At 30.5% G+C, this 18,321-nt stretch overlaps 2 protein-coding genes across 2 annotated transcripts; both read left to right on the forward strand.

The window, feature by feature from the left end:
- The first annotated feature begins 1,995 nt into the window (after positions 1 to 1,995).
- LOC100819846 (probable protein phosphatase 2C 58) lies at positions 1,996 to 5,020 on the forward strand. The gene is made up of 5 exons (XM_003539891.4): positions 1,996 to 2,147; positions 2,812 to 3,054; positions 3,443 to 3,719; positions 4,062 to 4,216; positions 4,618 to 5,020. Exons 1-5 carry the CDS (start codon positions 2,115 to 2,117, stop codon positions 4,753 to 4,755), a joined length of 846 nt encoding a protein of 281 aa, XP_003539939.1. The 5' UTR covers positions 1,996 to 2,114; the 3' UTR covers positions 4,756 to 5,020.
- Positions 5,021 to 11,062: 6,042 nt separating this feature from the next.
- LOC100820375 (zinc finger CCCH domain-containing protein 2) lies at positions 11,063 to 12,477 on the forward strand. Its single transcript, XM_003539892.5, has one exon. The coding sequence runs from the start codon at positions 11,121 to 11,123 to the stop codon at positions 12,189 to 12,191; it is 1,071 nt and encodes a 356-aa protein (XP_003539940.1). The 5' UTR covers positions 11,063 to 11,120; the 3' UTR covers positions 12,192 to 12,477.
- Positions 12,478 to 18,321: the final 5,844 nt, after the last annotated feature.

Raw genomic sequence — 18,321 nt, forward strand, 5'->3', positions numbered from 1 at the left:
TGCGCATTGAGGGTGGCCACTGAAGTCAATTTGAGTAATATAAAAAGATGCAGGGGTTGCACGTTGGATCGAATTCATTTTGAGATAATATTTTTTTAAAATAATTTATTAAATTTATACTAATTTTATTTGAAATTTATTTTTATATTTTTTTAAAATTGAAAAAATAGCATAATAGAAAATTAATGTTTAACGTTAATTAAAAAAAATTATACATAGAACTCAAAGAAATAGGATTTATAACTTAAACATCCTACTCAATCATTGAAACCCCATTGATTTAGGTAAATTATATAAAAAAAACTAAGATAATTAAGTTTTGCCTTTTTAATTTTAATATTTGAGAAATTATAGAAAAAAATTTCTTTTATCTTTTATGGAGTATTTGGATTATAAGTGAAGTAGAGAGGAAATAAATATGAAAAAAAAAAGATAGAAACAGCAGAGAAATAAAGTAGAAAATGTGTTGTGTGAATGAATAGAAATAAAAATACATAATTTTCTTGCCTTGTTTGGATGAGCAAAAAAGGTCGTGGAAGAAATAAATAAATTGTATGAAAAATATTTTATATTAATTAAAAATAAATTAACCCTTCCCAAAAAAATATTTTATTTCATTATTTTTTCTTAACATAAATTTATTTATTATCTTTTTAATTTTTTTTATATAAATATTTAATATTTTAAGAAATTAAAAGTGAGAGAGATCATCTCCTCTCATATCATGCCAATGGGAGGCAATTTATTTTACGTGTCACAAAAAAATTATATTTTTTTTCTTATTTCACCTCCCAAACATATCATGGAATTTTGATATTTCTGTCTTGTCTCTCTCATTTCTAATTTTCTTTTCTTTATTTTCATAAAAAAACAAACAGATAGTTAGAGTTTCTAAAATGATCTTAAATATTATCGTTATAATAAAAATATTTGATAAGAGTATTTTATCATTCCTTTATACTAAATTTGATGAGAAGTGGAGCAATTTTAATTATGTCAATTATTTTTCTTATATTTTAGTATTTTATTTGCTTGTTCAATTATGTTAAAATAAAATATTAATAAATAAAATTAATATTTAAAATCTATTGATTTCCTTCAGTCTGCACCTCGACTTTAGTTTAATGAGTGGGAACGTGTCAATATAATACAGTTGCGAAACGTGGCCTCATAACAAACAATCTTATAATAGAATCAATCTACCTTATCAATCACTGAGCAGTGATTTTTTATTTATTTATTAAAATCACCATTTTGATCCATTCCGAACCATGTGGCTGCTCTTGATTGACTCAATTGCAATTCATATCAATCATGCATGATTCCATGATGCAAGTTACAACCACCTCTGGGTAATAATTCAATAAAAATTTCCCCTTTCTCAATATAAAATTCTCTCTCACCTACCCAACAGTTCCCTTCTCTGTACATATTCATCACAATGTATGTATCATTTTAGTTTCCTTAAATCAAAACTAAAAAGAAAATGTATTTAACCTCATGGCAAATATTATCACATAAAAAATTGAAGTTTTTTTTATATATATAAAATACAAATATCTTTCAAAAAACAATATATATTTGTTTGAGTGAGATAAATTTTGAATATTCATTATATATTTCCAGAACTTGAAATAATTAAAAATGATTAAGTAAGAATAATATCGTGTGAATTAATTTACATGTTTAATAATATGTACCAATTAAAGTTGATCTTATTCTCTTATTATCAACCTTAATTGTTACTTCATATGACTTAGTAAAACATATGATGACACATATTTTCCTTCCTTGTTTGTCATGAATCTTTATTTTTCCATTGAACAAATGGGAACAAAGATCAAGTTGATACTAGGAACATTGGTAAATGATGTGAAACAGAAGAGATAGGAACAACTTGAAGAAAAGAAAGATCACGTCGGCAAGAACGCGTTGTTGTCAAAGAACGTGGGCTACAAGAAAAAAGTTGCGGGCAAGTCACGTGCTCAAAAGTCAAAGTTCCCTTATTTATACCCCATATCCTCATTTTCTCTGTCTCTCTAAGTAAAATCTTAAATTTCTGAACATTGAACAACTCTTCACACAACAAAACTTTTTTCTGGCATTGTAGCATCATGACTGGCAGAGAAATCCTCCATATGATGAAGGTAAGTAGAAAAAGAAAACAAAAACCTGAATTCTTTTATGCAAATTAATCTAGCATGCCAAATTAATTTACATGTTTGTGAACTAATCTAGTTTAGTTTATTCATCGGTAAGTTTTGCATATGCAACTTCTTGCAATATTATGGAGTTATCTTGAGGTTTCTTGATTTGGATGCAAGAAAATACAACTTGTTTGTTCTTTCAACTAGTTTTCTGAACAGTGCTTGATATGCTATGATTTTTTTTCAATGTCTTTTTTCTTGCTTAGAAAGTATATATACAATTTACAAAGATTTTATGCGATAAGGTAGATTGGAAAATTTACAACGCATTGCACAAATATGTGGAAATTCATTTGGAGTGCGCTTAGTAGCATCTAAAACTGATAATTGCAGACCATTTTCCTGTGCTCGTATTAAGATATTGGTGTGCTGAGTTTTCAATTGGGAAACAAACCATTAACTTTGTTTCTGATTCGTATTCTAGCTCAAATGCTTGACATGACAGTGTACAATATGGCAGTTCAATTACTTTCCATTTTAATTAAAATTAGAACTCTACATTTTTATTTTTATTTATTTTCAAGAAAAAATCGTTTTCAAACATGTTATTAGTTAGTTTCAAGGTCAAGCTTCCGAAGATTTACTTTGATCATCATGTGTCTAGGTGAAAGCAGGGTTTGGAACACCAGACACAGGGAATGGAAAAGGCAAAATATCAAAACACATTACACATGGCTTTCACTTGATGAAGGGCAAATCAGCGCATCCTATGGAAGATTATTTAGTTTCAGAATTTAAGCAAGAAAAGGACAGAGAATTAGGCTTGTTTGCAATATTTGATGGCCACTTAGGCCATGATGTAGCAAGCTATTTGCAGAACCACCTTTTCCAAAACATCTTGCAACAGGTAAGGTTACTTTCATATTTCATATATAATTTCGTGTTTGGTCCCATTTTCATGAAAATTGTAATGGACAAAATTGAGATACACTTCTTTAGATGTTGCCATGTTGGCCTTGTCTTCGATCAGAATTGAAGTTTCAGCATAATAATCCGCAAAATGCATATCTTTATTACGCATACGCATATTACTGAGGTGAAACTTCAATTTTGATAAGAGAACAACACTAACAGAATCTAAGGATCTGTATCTAAGTGTTGTCAAATAGTTATTTGGTAGACCTCCCCACTGTTTGATAAGTAACGCTTTTCACACCATCTAATAATGATACACTTCTTCTAAACCGGCTTCAAGTGATTCTTCTTTGACTCATTTTTATGTTTGGTGCAAGCAGCATGACTTTTGGACTGAGACAGAAAGCGCAGTGAAAAAAGCTTACGTTGAAACAGATGAGAAAATATTGGAACAAGAACTTGTGTTGGGGCGAGGAGGGTCAACAGCTGTGACTGCAATACTTATTGATGGTCAGAAGCTTGTAGTAGCAAATGTTGGTGACTCAAGAGCTATTATCTGTGAGAATGGAAAGGCAAGACAACTATCAGTGGATCATGAACCAAGCAAGGAAAAAAAATCGATTGAGAGGCGTGGGGGTTTTGTATCAAACATTCCAGGTAGATAGCTTTTTGATGTTGTTATAACACAGTTTTTTATAAACAACATATTTTCATCTGTGCAAACAACATATTTAAGCACTTTTTCAATAAACTCTCCTTAAATGGTCACTTATTTCTTAGTTTTCCTGTGAAGTTTACATGTCATTTTGATAAGTTTAAATATGCTCTTCCAAATGTTCCTTTAGTCTTGAGAATCATTTGATTTTCAGAGTTTCTACAACTCTTAGAAAAACTTGCTTTGCAAGTATGCTATAATCTATACATTCATTTTGGTTTCAAATAGAATTGCATTAGAAATTATGATGAAAAGTTGGTAATCTGAATTTCTGATTCCTGCAGGAGATGTCCCTCGAGTAGATGGACAGCTGGCAGTAGCAAGGGCTTTTGGTGACAGGAGCCTGAAGATGCATCTTAGTTCAGAACCTGATGTGATTGTACAGGAAGTAGATCAACATACAGAGTTTCTTATTCTGGCTAGTGATGGAATATGGAAGGTTAACTTCTTTTGAAAAAAATTCTTTGTTTATAAATAAGTTTTTATGGGAAATCGATCATAATCGGATTTCATTGGAAATCATGGTATGTGCTGTATTAGTGTCTTAAAAACCCTTGTTAGCATTTTCCCTGAAAAAGGGTTTTTGTTTTAAAATTTTCTTTTCTTAAAGTTTTATTTGGCCTAATAACTTCTTCTTTTACAGAGAAGAGAAGAGAAGCTCAAAGTAAACTTAATCGAACACTACCTTAATAAATCTAGGAGACACTACTAAATATAAAACTAGTAGGGAGGGTGGGGAATATAGCAATTTATCAAATCTCCATGATGGATTTTTGCATTTTCTACTTTTATTTAGTAATCCCCATATAACTAAGAATTTTTTTCCCATGATGTTTTCAGGTTATGTCAAACGAAGAAGCAGTGGAATCTATTAGACAAATAAAGGATGCTCAAGCTGCAGCAAAGCAATTGATTGAAGAGGCAGTTTGCAAGAAAAGTAAGGATGACATATCTTGCATAGTTGTGAGGTTCCAATGACATGTTTTTGGTTAAGCACAGGAATCCTTTCCGAAACCCAAGAATGAAGGCCCTGCTGGACATTTAGCTAGCACTGATTGCATGTATAAATGATTCAATAATAACTTTTGCTTTTTCAAGAGATTTTTTTTTTTAAACTGTTTGCATCTTAATGAGTAGTTGTTACCGCCACAATTTCCATGTATAAGTGTATCTTCTCACCTGTTGAATGGTAGATGAGAGAATTAAATAGAATAATCATGGCTTTAATGTGTTTTTTCCAGTATGTCAGAGCTTTTTTAGTTTTTTTTTTCATGTAAGTTTATTTTTTTTTATTTTTGTTTTCTGTAAGATATTTTTTTATATTTTTAGTTCCTATAAATTTGTGTTTTTTTAAAAAAATTAAAATTTTAAAAAGATTAAAATTGAAAAAACAGAAAATTATAGAAACTAAAAATAAAAATAAAAACTTAAGGAACCAAAATTGGAAAAACGTCAACTATCAAAAGCTAAAATTAAAAAAATAAACCTACAAATATTAAAAATAAAAAATAATAACTTACACATACCAAAAACATATTTAAGCAAATAATCATTTTTAAATACTTTAATTTTTAACTACATAATTAATTCTACTTTTTTCTTATTATATCCTATCACACACACATATTTCTTCCTTTAATTTCTCTTACCAAGTGTCACTTTAAGTGTCTAAAAATATTTTTATTTTAATATTACGTTTTTTTCTCATATACATAGACTTTTGGGATTGAATCCAAAATAATCAAGGAATATAAGTCCCTCTCGCTCGGGGAACATATGTTGACGGATTTATTTTCCATCTTTTATTGGTATCACTCGTTTATTTATATCATATCTTTATTTTAGTTTTTTTATTTTGACCAGTATAGTTATAGATTATATTTTTTGGTGAATCAGTATAGGTCTACATAATGCAAAGTAACGTGTTATTTTATCATTTTGTATTAAATAATTCATACTATAAGCCATTTTTATTTATTTTGACCACTGAACTAAAAAAATTTAGTCCAATACTAAACTTGGCAATTATACCAATATTCAATAACAAAAGTTGATCGTAGCTCACCCTTAATATGTATCTGTAGTACTAAAATTAGTAAACAAATATATATTTCATCAATAAATTTTAATTTTTAGCTTATGGCATATTAGTTTAAGAAAATTAATTAAATAGCTGAAATCAAGAAGAATATCAATTTTAAAAATAAAATGTGTGATGTGAAAAAAGTTGGGTTGAGTAAGATAAGGTTTATTATTATATTGTAGTTATAAGTAAAACTTGACTTAAATTTTTTAAGTAAATCTTTGAGTTTGAATCTGATGATAAAAAAATAATTGAAAGAGAAATCCCATTAAAAAAGTTAACAATGACATGGTATATGCATCTAAACATGTCATGCTATATGTAATCTCGAAGAGATCACTAATGTGGTATGTTTACATGTATATTACTGTTATCGGTAAATAGTTATAAAGATAGTTAAAAAAAATGATGAGATCAAATTTAATAATTATTTTTTAAGAACTAAGACATGCAAAAATTCACCATATTTACAAATGGGGTTATGTCAACATGGGTCTGGCACAATGGCAAAATGATTGGCAACTATTTGGGATACTATCATTTTTATTGGTATTTCCAGCACTTTTTAACATGTCAAAAATACCCATAAATAGCATGTTATGTTTTTCATTTCTAAAATGTCTATATTTTTATTTATTTTTTGTAAAACTTTAATCACTAGTGTTACTTGCTTCTATTAGTTTCCGTTAGTCTCTTTTTCCAATCATTTGTTATCTTTGATGGTGTACATGTATTATTTATAAATATACGATAATTTTTTTTAATAAAAACATATAGATTATCCTTTCATATGATTATATGGATTAATAATTATTCGTATGAGTCATAGAATTAACTTCTTCTACGTATGGTAAGTTTGGGTCTTTCATATGCTTCATATGACCTCACTATATATTGAGGAATAATTAAATAAGTAGTCAATTTTTAAATAACATAATCAGTATTTTTCTTATTTTAATATAACATGGTTTCTTTTTCCCTATTCAGTATAAATAATTGTTAAGATTTCGTTAGCAGTATGGAATTAAGAGATAACCCTTATCCTAATTTCTTTTATTAAATTTTTTCTCTGAATGTATAGAAAAAAAACTTGTGACAAGATTTTGTTGAAAAAGTATAAGATTTTACTGAACAAGATTCTGCTTCAATACCTTATTTTGATGACATACTATTAACTTCTGTCATAAAAGAAAGCATAGCCATGTGTGTGCCATACTTGTGACTTGTGAGGCATAATGATATCCTATTTTTAATTTAGTAAAGATTGTCATTGCACACCTGATTTTCAGTTATTACTAGAATTGAGTTACAGAACAGCGTAGCCAGTATAATTCTTATATTTTGAAATTCCTATTATAAAGGTTCAATTACTTCCCTTCTTAAACTTAAACCATTCTTATTATTTTTTATTATGTGAGAATAGTTACTCAACCAATTAAGATAAATATCTTTATTAAACCATCCTTATTATTTTGTAAAGAAGATAATGGGACAGTTTGCTTAAAATTAAAAAAAAAAAGTGTTTTCCAAAAAACACAATTTTCTTTAAAATAGATAAGATTTGCTTTTATTTTTTAAAAAAAGATTATTTTTAAGAAAAATTAAACAAACACACCAAAACACATAAAATTACTTACTTTATTAAAAAATATTTTTTAATAAATAAGTTTAAATAAACAGACTCGATCAGTTTTTTAAAACTTAAAAAAATCAAGATAAGCACTTTTAAAAAAAATATTTTTTTAATAAGAGATAAAATTTACTTCTTAAAATAAATAGAAAATTATTTTTTAAGTATAAGAAATTTAAACAAATACACTAAGAGCATGTTTGTTTTTCAGTTACAAACGGACGTTTGGAGCAAAACAAAGTGTGCAAAAAGTATCTGGACCCTTCCTTTTAATCTGCAAAGCTGAGTTTGTATACCATTATATTTACTTTGGAATTCATGTATCACATTTTAAACTAAAATTCAAACGTGCCCTAATTAAGAAAATAGAAAGTTGCTTATTTTATTAAATTAGGCATTTTTTTCAAAAAAAAAATTTAAGAGTAATTAGTATATAGTGTTATTTAAAAAGAAATTTTTTATTCAATAAAGTTTTATCATGTATAACAAACTTATTGACTTTTATATATTTTTTAATAAAAAAACTAGTTGAATTTTATATTAATTATAGTTTTTACCAATTAATTATATTAAATATCATTATTATAATTAATTAATACAAAAAATATATTTTGACCATACATAGATGGTAAACATTTTTCTTTTTCTTAGACTCATAAGTAACTATTCCTTTATAATATCATTATTGTTGGATTGAGTGGTCTCACAATAATTAAGAAGGGGGTTGAATTAATTATTCCTAAACCTTTACTAATTAAAAAATTACTCTTCTAAGACTTTTACTAAGTTGTTAATAGAATGAGGAGTAGAAGAGAAACTTAACAGAAAGTAAAAGCGAAAATTAAAATGCACAGCGGAAAGTAAAAGAGCAGGGAAGAAGGAAACAAACACATAAGAGTTTTTATACTGGTTCGGTAACAACCCATGCCTACATCCAGTCCCCAAGCGACCTGCGGTCCTTGAGATTTCTTTCAACCTTGTAAAAATCCTTTTACAAGCAAAGATCCACAGGGGATGTACCCTCCCTTGTTCTCTTTGAAACCCTAGTGGATGTACCCTCCACTAGAACTGATCCACAAGAGATGTATCATCTCTTGTTCTTAGTCAAACCCGAGTAGATGTACCCTCTACTTGTACCACAAAGGATGTATCCTCCACTGTGTTAAGACAAAGATCGCAGGCGGTTAATCCTTTGAAAAGTTTCGTTTTGAATAAAAAGAATTCTCAGACTGTGTCGTTTTGAATTCTTTGACAAGGAGAAGAGAGACACAAAAGAATTCAGGCGATTAGTCATTTGTTCTTTTGGAAAAGGGAGAAGAGAGACACAAAAAGAATTGAGGCGATTAGTCCTTGGCGAATTTTTTTTGGCAAAGGGAGAAGAGAATGAAAAGATGAATAGCACAAGTTTTCAAGGTTTGGAAAACCAAAAAACTTAAGAAAGCTTTTGGTACAAAGAAGAAGAAGAAGTTCAAAGAGATTCAAGGCTTGTAAAGGATTGTTAGAGATTGATTGGAAAAGTATTCAAGATTGAAAGAATGAATTAATAAGTGTATTGAAAAGCAAATCAAAGTCTTGCTTTTATAGACTCTTCTGGTCAAGACAACCATTTAGAAGAATTATAACTTTTAGAAAAACTTAAAACCAATTTGAAAAAGTCAAAAACCTTTTGAAGAGTTACATCTTTTGATTTATTCAGAAACAAACACTGGTCATCGATTACCAAATCAGTGTAATCGATTACACAAAACTTTTATGTGAAAGGATGTGACTCTTCACATTTGAATTTGAATTTCAATGTTCAAAGGCACTGATAATCGATTACCAAAACATTGTAATCGATTACAGCTTTTTGAAATTAATTGAAATGTTGTAAATTCAATTTGAAAACCTTTTCAAAACCATTTTGCTACTGGTAATCGATTACAACAATCTCGTAATCGATTACTAGAGAGTAAAAACTCTTTGGTAAACATGTTTTGAGAAAAATCATGTGCTACTCAATTTTTGAGAAAAACTTTTCATACTTATCTTGATTAAGCCTTCTCTTGATTCTTGAATCTTGATCGTGGTTCTTGAGATCTTGAACCTTGAATCTTGATTCTTGACTCTAAACTTTTTTCTTGAGTTTTGAATTCTTCTTGATTCTTATCTTGAACTCTTGAATTGTTCTTGATTCACTTGAGTTCTTCTTTAATTGATCTTTGAGCTTTTTGTCATCACCTTTGTCATTATCTTTTGTTATCATCATTGTTATCATCATTGTTATCATCAAAACACCTTTGAATCACCTTTGATTCACCATGAAGCTTTGCTTCTACAATTATTTGTTTTTAAAAAAAAAACAATTTTCTTTAAAATAGATAAGATTTGCTTTTTAAAAAAGCAATAGATTATTTTAAGCAAAATTAAACAAACACACAAAAACACCAGGAAATTACTTACTTTATTAAAATATTATTTATTTAATAAATAAGTTTAAATAAACAAACTTGGACAGTTTGTTTAAACTTTTAAAAAAGAAATTTTAAAATAAGAAATTTTAAAAAAAATTTAATAAGAGATAAACATAAGTTTGGAGCAAAATAAAGTGTGCAAAAGTATATAGGCTCTTCCTTTTAATTTGCAAAACTGAATTTATATATTATTAGATTTACTTCAAAATTCATGTATCACATTTTAAACTGAAACCAAACATGCACTAATTAAAAAAAAGTTACTTATTTTATTAAATTAGACATTTTTCAACAAATATTTTTAAAAAATGATAAGTATACAGTGATATTTAAAAAAATCAATTTTTTATTTAATAAAAATATATCATGTATAATAAACTTATTAAATTTTATATATTTTTAATATAAAAAACTTGTTCACTTTTGTATTAATTATATTTTTTTGCCTATTAATTATATTAAAACTATCATTCTTATAATTAATTAATATAAAAATATATTTTGACAATACATATATATAGTAAACTTTTTTTTCCCCTTAGAGTCATAAGTAACTATTCCTTTGTAATATTATTATTTGTTTTGAAATGACAAGAAAGGAAAGCAATCCCCAAACATTCCATAAAAGATTTTGACTAGGGACATCAATTTCAATTTTATTTTTTCATAAACATATCTTAAAAGTCAAAAGGGATACATGAAAAAGGATAAGGTAAATTAAATGCAATCAAACTATGTGAAAATGAAACTAACTTTTGGCCATCTAGTCAAATCAAAGTAATTCCCTGTGTGAAGGCTCACCCCTTATGGTACACCCCACACATGATCTAGAATTTTCTTCATGCATCCACGTGTGATGATGCCAACACAACCCAAATCAAAAGTAAAATCCAAAACTTTGCATAGCATATAGCATCATACCAACTTTGTAGCATAGTTACACATAGCCAAAACTGATGACTGCAACGAATTGTCAAACTGCCACATACCCTCTTTTGCATGGTGACACCAAATGCTATGCAGCCACGCCCATCCTATTCAGCTATCCCTATCACCTACATCTTCTCTCTCTCATCAACACCTTAACCTAACCACCCTATATAACTCACTCCTTATTCCCCTCTAACAATATCCAATCTTCACTCACTCTCTAATTTACTACAGAAAAAAAAAAAAGATGAGTAGTGTTTTTTCAGAACACAAATTCCAACTTCAACCCTCTCACCAACTTCTCTCCCTCAAGAAATCCCTGAGGGACATAGACATCCCAGTCCCACCAAGGAAGCTCCTCACCCGCCGCTCCGCCGCCGTCCACGACGTCTCCGGCGACATGTTTTCCGATGACACCCTCCGGCACAAGTACCTTCCCCACAATGGCTCCACCGACTCCTCCGACGATGACTCCGGCGACCCCTACGCCTCCGATCAATTCCGCATGTTTGAGTTCAAGGTCCGGCGCTGTACTCGCAGCCGGAGCCATGACTGGACAGACTGTCCATTTGTACATCCCGGCGAGAAGGCCCGCCGTCGGGACCCTCGCCGGTTTCATTACTCTGCAACAGTCTGTCCAGAGTTTCGCCGCGGTCAGTGTGACCGTGGCGATGCATGTGAGTTTTCTCATGGGGTGTTTGAGTGCTGGTTACACCCTTCTAGGTATAGAACCGAGGCTTGCAAGGATGGTAGGAATTGCAAGCGAAAAGTTTGCTTCTTTGCTCACACCCCTCGCCAACTCAGGGTTTTGCATTCCAATGAAAATAGCAACAAGAAAAAGTGCACCAATATGAGCCCTCATAACAACAACAACAACACCAACAATTGTTGTTTGGTTTGCCATTGCTCTTCTTCTACTCGTTCACCAACTTCAACCTTGTTCGGCATGTCTCATTTTTCTCCTCCATTGTCACCACCTTCTCCTTCTTCCCCTTCTAGGTTTGAGACCAACCATCATCATGGTGTTGTGAAATATAATAAGGATGTGCTCTCTGAGCTTATGTGTTCCATGGAGGGTTTGAATTTTGGTGAGGCTTCACTTTTGTCTGCTGCTTCTAAGCCTCACAACAATTTGTCTTCTTGGCTTGATGTTTCTGAGGATCACAATCAAAAACAGTTCAGTACTCTTTCACCAACCATCACTGCTTGTGGAAGCTTTTCCAACAACGGAAATGGGAGATTTTTGAGAGAAGAAAGTGGGGTTGTTGATGATGTTATTTCCCCAGATCTCGCATGGGTGAATGAATTACTGATGTAGATTATATGCATTTGAAGATGATGATGACAAAAAGTGGTTCGTGGTGGGAATTGTGATGAGGATTTACCAAGTGTAAATACATGTTGGAGCTAGCAACATATATTACATCCTTGGCTTCTTTTCTTATTATTGTTTTAAGAATTTTATTGCTTTCTGAATTTGTTTTAAGATTTGTCAAATTAAATTCTGTAATTTTTATGTCCATTAATTAGATTTGATCTTTTATTCCGAGGATTCTGTAGAAAGTGAAACTGATTCTTGGAATGGGATGTTGAATTTTTCTCTCTGTTTTGGATTTTTCGTTGGCTTTAATTAATTATCTTCTTGCTCCGTTAAGCTCATTATCTGTGTCGTGGAATAAAGGTTTAGATATTTTGTAATTCTGATGTGTTGTTGGTACTAAAGCAAATAATAAGCAAATTGTTACACATGGCAAGCATGCAATGTTTATCGTGACCAAATTTAAGATAATATTCCAAGAAATTTTATTAATAATATTCCAAGAAATTTTATTATATGCGATGCTGTATTTCTTTACTTGATTTTGGGGGCTAATGGAGTATTGTTTTAACACTTAACACACTCTTCACCCAGATAATGATTTTTCGTGAATCACGAGGTGGGCACCCAAATTAATTATTAAGGGAAATAATTTTCATTAATAAATAAATAAATTATACACAATTTTGCTCTGTCCGTTGCATTATTTTTATTTTACATTTTTCTGTTTTATATAACTTTTGTAGCATTCTCTTTCTTTTTCTGTACATTTACACTAGTTATTTTAGATGTCTTTTTTCTTTTCTTTTTGTGTCTTATTTTACTAAATAAAATTTCCTCAACTATTATAAAAGAAAATGATTTAAAAATGAAATTCAGGACACTCAACGAGTAGAACAAAAACCTTTATTGCTGCAAATAAAATGTTGGGACATAGTCTTATATTAGCTTTTATTTTAGTGAATAGTGTTGTTTTTACTTAAATTTTTATAATATTTCTCTTTTTTTCACATCACATTTTATTTTATAATTGCTTTCTTCTTTTTCCTTCTATCGTAAGTCAGATTACTCATCTTATATATTTTACACTTTTTGCCCCTTCTCTTTTGTAGAAAGTGTAACTGTACGTGAAAGAATGTTGCTTAGGATTTTTAAGTAAAATTTTCTTAAGTTTCGTTTTTAAAAAAAATACTTTATATCTTATTTTGATTTTATATTTTATATTTTAAAAAGAAAAACTAAAATGCATAAAGAGGAAGAAGGGTTATCGGTTTAAATGTATTTAGAGTCGTATTTAAATCTGATTTTGATTTTTATATTTTAAATTTTTAGATTTAATTTGTGCAGTTCTATAAATTTAGATTTTAGTGGTTTAGTTCGCGTGTGTGATTGATGGTTATCTTCCATTTTTTCACAAGCTAGGTTCATTGAACATTTAATCACTACTCGTTTGTTCAGTACTCTCATACATAATTTTAGGTCATATTGGAAGCGACAACGAAATTCTTAGCTCTACTATATATTCTGAACAAATAGTTCATATAAACAGTGGATACTTGTCTTCTTCGTAAACGTATCGAATAAAAATTGGAGCCATACGGAAGTATATGATGATGAAAACAATAGAGTAATTTCAATAGAGTACGTATGTATTTTTGTTGCAAAATTCTCCCTATTATAGATGTGTTTAGTTTCTTTCAATGTTGTGCGCTATGAGTTGGAGAGCTCTTCATTGCTCTGATAATAGAGGTTGTAATTGGAAGAATCATATTCATATGTAGTGGACATGGCCATGTAGGGAACTTGGCGTACGAGACATTAAATTATAGATAGTTGTATTTGTTCTATTTTAGCTTTCATAATCTAATTAATTGGGTTTTTACTCATTATACAAATCCAGCATTATCTTCTTTTTAAATGACTCATGTAGTATCCGAATTAGTCATTATTAGTAGCAGTACATGTTATTTATTTATACGTCCTTTTCACTAACATTAATTTTATGCTATTTTTACATTACTAAACAAGGAAAGCACACAACCCATCACACTCAACTCATTACTTGCATTTTTCCAAATTTCAGAAAGTGTAAAAAAAAATGTGTAGATACATTGTACGTACTAGCGTTGGAAAGAGAAGTCCTTATTACCGTTTGCAATTAAAGATAACTGTACGCTTGCTAAGTTGGGTTTTACCCAATGCGGATTTAATTTGAATTTTAATTTGAGTGAAATGTAATCTGATATTGAAGACTATTTTTTTTCTAGATCGGGAGACAATCCTGCCTTGGGTAAAACCGCTAAAAACAATCAAATTTTCCTATTTAACACAGTTATATCCAAATTCGAATTTGAAATCTGTAGTTAAGTTTAATAACTCCACGTCATGTGTGCTTGGTAGTAATGAAGAATATATTTTAAGTGGGTATCAAGTGAATGTATATTCCAATTTCACAAGCACTTAATTGAATTTAGATCCAAATTGGGTGGGGGCAATTAAAATAGAACTTTGTTGCTAGCTACTCATTACTCCTTATAGAACAACATTAAAGCATAGAGCAAACAGGGATAGTGTGCTATTCTTTGATAGTGTAACATTTGTTTCCTAGGAGATAAACTTATCTGAAAGACAGGTAAGGCAGTGATGAGGGAATGACCCATAAGGATGTGTATGGAATAAGGCTTTTTGGTGGGGTTTGCTGGTTTGGTGAGGCAATGGGTTAGGTAGTGATTGCCATAAACTCACACCTAATGGTGTGGGATGGGGGAGCACCCCATGCTAAAATGACCCATTTTGGGGTTTGAGGTCCCCCTCTCTGCCCTTAACTTTGTGTCCCAATTTGATGTTCCTTTAACAGCAGCTTTTGTGGGACAAGCAGCCCATACTCTTACTATGGTTTGTGACTTTCTTCATTTTTGTGAATTTAGGGCATGACTACCGACACCTGTGAAATGGGTACATTGTTTTTTTGTCATAGACCAATTGATATATACATAAGAGTTTCAATGCTCGTGCACTGTGGTATATTTCAATCAGTGGTAAAGAGTTTCAATTCAATTTTGTTGCAGTTGAGATCTGGCGAGGGTTGTTCCAAGACTTCAAGTACATTATCATGTTGGCTGAATAATGAGTTGTCCCCTTCCTTCCTTCTATGACATTCAAAATGGTCACTAAATTTGTATGTATCTGCAAAATATATATGCTCGTTTGTTCTCTGCACGAATTGCACGTTCCAGAATCTACCAAAGAATAAAACTGCCACATGAATTAATTTTACTTTACACGTCGTTGTCCTTGGTTTAATAGCATTGCATGCCATTACCCAAGAGCAATTTTTTCTTGTTTTGTCAAGACCATGAGCAGTTATACTCTTCTATAAATCGCAACGTTATAACCCATTTCTAAATAAAGATGAAATAATCTTCACACTGGTTGGTTCGTTTATTAACTTGTGGACTAACATGCTAATATTCAAGGGTGGCTTTTAAGATTAGACATTTTGCATGCCCATTCAAATGTAAATTGAGTAGGTTTGACTTTAAATGATGATAATTTATTAACCTGTCAGCCAACATGCTAATCTGCTAAACATACATTTAATTTTTTTTCTAGTTAGACCTATGCTCAATAGTAAGAAGACTCTTTTACCTGTCCTAGACAAATTCTAACCGGTGTACGTGTTTTAAAAATAGAAAGATTTTTTACTGGAATACATGAAATTATATTGTTTATACTTAAAAGAGGTTTAATTCAGTTGGTTAAATAACGTATGTAAATTGTTATAAAATCCTTATTTCCTATTTTTTATTCCTACGGTTAAAAAAAATTGTGCTACCAATATTGTTTTTTTATTTTCCTTTCATTTTCTTGAAAGCTAAAATAACAAGTTAAGAAAAAGAGTAAGAGCACCTTCCTAATGCGCATGCATGCCATTAAAGAAGGCCATCCTGTAGTTCTCTGATTCTCTCTTAGCTGAGGATTTTCACTTTCAAGTTCTGCACCATTTCCAGCATGTGTGTTTCACCGAAAATTCTATAGCAGTCTTAAAAAGTTTTGGTCCATCGGTGGTTCTTGTCGGCCGCTCAAATAAATTAATTAGTTTTAAAAAATAGTTATTTAAAAGTACTTATCAATCTTATAAATATGATTATTTTAAATAACTTATTTTTATTTAAACAAATAATTATCATTGTAAAATAATAACTTGTTTTATAAAAATGATTATTTTAAATAATTTATTTTAATTCATTCGGTTATGTAATTGATTTTAGATATATCTTGTTGTATAACAAATTATATAATTAGTTTACTCATATTTTAAAAATAATAACTACTTATATAAAATTAGTTATAATTATAACTATAATATCCACTTATAATCTATTTATTTATTAATTATGATCATAGATATGTAAATATTCAAACCATCATCACCTTTACCCCTTACCATACAATAAGATCTGTTAATTTATTAATTAAAATGATGTATGGTTGTGATTTCGTTTGGCAATCCGTTGAACAAGTAATTTTGTCTGAAATTGTTAATTTTACACATTGGTCCTGAGGTTAATTAAGCAATGGATAACCTCATTTTGCCGCATGGAGGAGATTATGCACATTGATCCACGTACAATTATTCAATATTTTAAAAAATGTATACATTACATGTTTTTGTTATTTTTCAGTCCAATATGACAGGTTGTAGTTACGTACTAGCTAGTTGGACTGTCCACAAAAATGCAGACGTTTAGTTGGGCTTATCTATCATAGATTGGGCAAAACTGTACTAAATTGGTCCGTCTATCAATTAATAATTTTAAGGGACTTAAAATTTTACTTTTCCCAGAATTTGGAAAAGTCAAAATGTGGGAAAAAGAAAATAATACTCCACCATTAAGACATTATCACAACTGCTGAGTCATGACGATATATGATTTCCATTTTCTTCGCTTTTCCCATATCAAGCACTAATATCTTTTTAACATACAATTAGAGTTCCCTTTGTAAAGCTACCCAACCTACAATTTAATAGAGCCCAATCCGAAATAGAAATGAATTAAAACTAACATTGACTATTGATGACATGCATTACGAAAAAAACAAAGAGTCAAATTCAGCTCAAGAAATTCATAGAATGCTATGCTAAAATCTTTTTGCCGTGAACAAGATCTACATATTTATTCGTTAATTTTAAAGCTAAAACCAACGCTGGGGATCTGCTAGATTAGTGTTAAAATGCCAATTTTTTACTTAGTTGAGAAGAATAAATAAAAATAATAATAAAAATATTATCTTATGTAGGGCAAATTTACCGTACAGGGCTTGTTTTACAAACAATTTACCAAAGGGGATTCGTTTCTAAACAAATAACATGCAGAGTCTCTTTCCGACGTGGGTGCCGCCATTAACACTGGCGGGAAGCTTGAACCGCCAGTGCCAATGGCGGTAAGGCTGGTACCGCTAGTCCCACTTGCGGGACATGTGCTGAGTAGGAGAGAGGGGTGAGGGTGTGCCGCTGATGGCATCTGCGGGACAGGTGAGAGAGGGTGGGTAGGGTGGGTGCCTCCAATGCTGTTTGCGGCACAGGTGAGAGAGGGTGGTGCCGCCAGTACTGCCTGCGGGACACCTTGGTGCCGCCAGTACTGCCTGCGGGACACCTTCAGCATATTGTGAGTTATAACAGCTTATACTATATCATCAGACATCATCTTCTGATTTTTGTCTCTCACAATAGAATATTCATCAAGGTCATGGAAGATTTCAGCCCGCTTATATCCACCTGGTGCGTTTTAATTTGCTAGATTTTTAAAACCCTATCTCATTTGTGTGTTTAAGCCACGCATATAATTTCCGATTTCCGAGTCCTGCATGGGATTTAATTACAAATTATTCCCATGCACATGGCAACTGAACCTAGGGGTTCCAGGCACAAAATTTTTTCTAATTTTTTTTTATCTTTTTTGTTTTAAATTTTTTTAACAACTTTAAACCCCCGTTTTTTAATTAAATTTGGTTACTCTTTTATTTCTTTTTTTATCCACCCAATTTGAAAAAAAAAAAAACAATTAAAAATATTTCCAAATCCCTTTTCCCTCCCCAATTTTCCGTTTTCCCACACTTTTTTTCCCCA

The sequence above is a fragment of the Glycine max genome, chromosome 12 (assembly GCF_000004515.6).
Source record: "Glycine max cultivar Williams 82 chromosome 12, Glycine_max_v4.0, whole genome shotgun sequence".
NCBI lineage: Eukaryota > Viridiplantae > Streptophyta > Magnoliopsida > Fabales > Fabaceae > Glycine > Glycine max.

Excerpts from the sequence above, each read along its gene's own strand:
- LOC100819846 (XM_003539891.4), top strand. The coding sequence starts at position 2,115 with ATGACTGGCAGAGAAATCCTCCATATGATGAAG. Across the intron at positions 3,720-4,061 it reads TTTTGTATCAAACATTCCAG|GAGATGTCCCTCGAGTAGAT; the intron begins GTAGATAGCTTT and ends TGATTCCTGCAG. Across the intron at positions 4,217-4,617 it reads CTAGTGATGGAATATGGAAG|GTTATGTCAAACGAAGAAGC; the intron begins GTTAACTTCTTT and ends TGATGTTTTCAG.
- LOC100820375 (XM_003539892.5), top strand. The coding sequence starts at position 11,121 with ATGAGTAGTGTTTTTTCAGAACACAAATTCCAACTTCAACCCTCTCAC.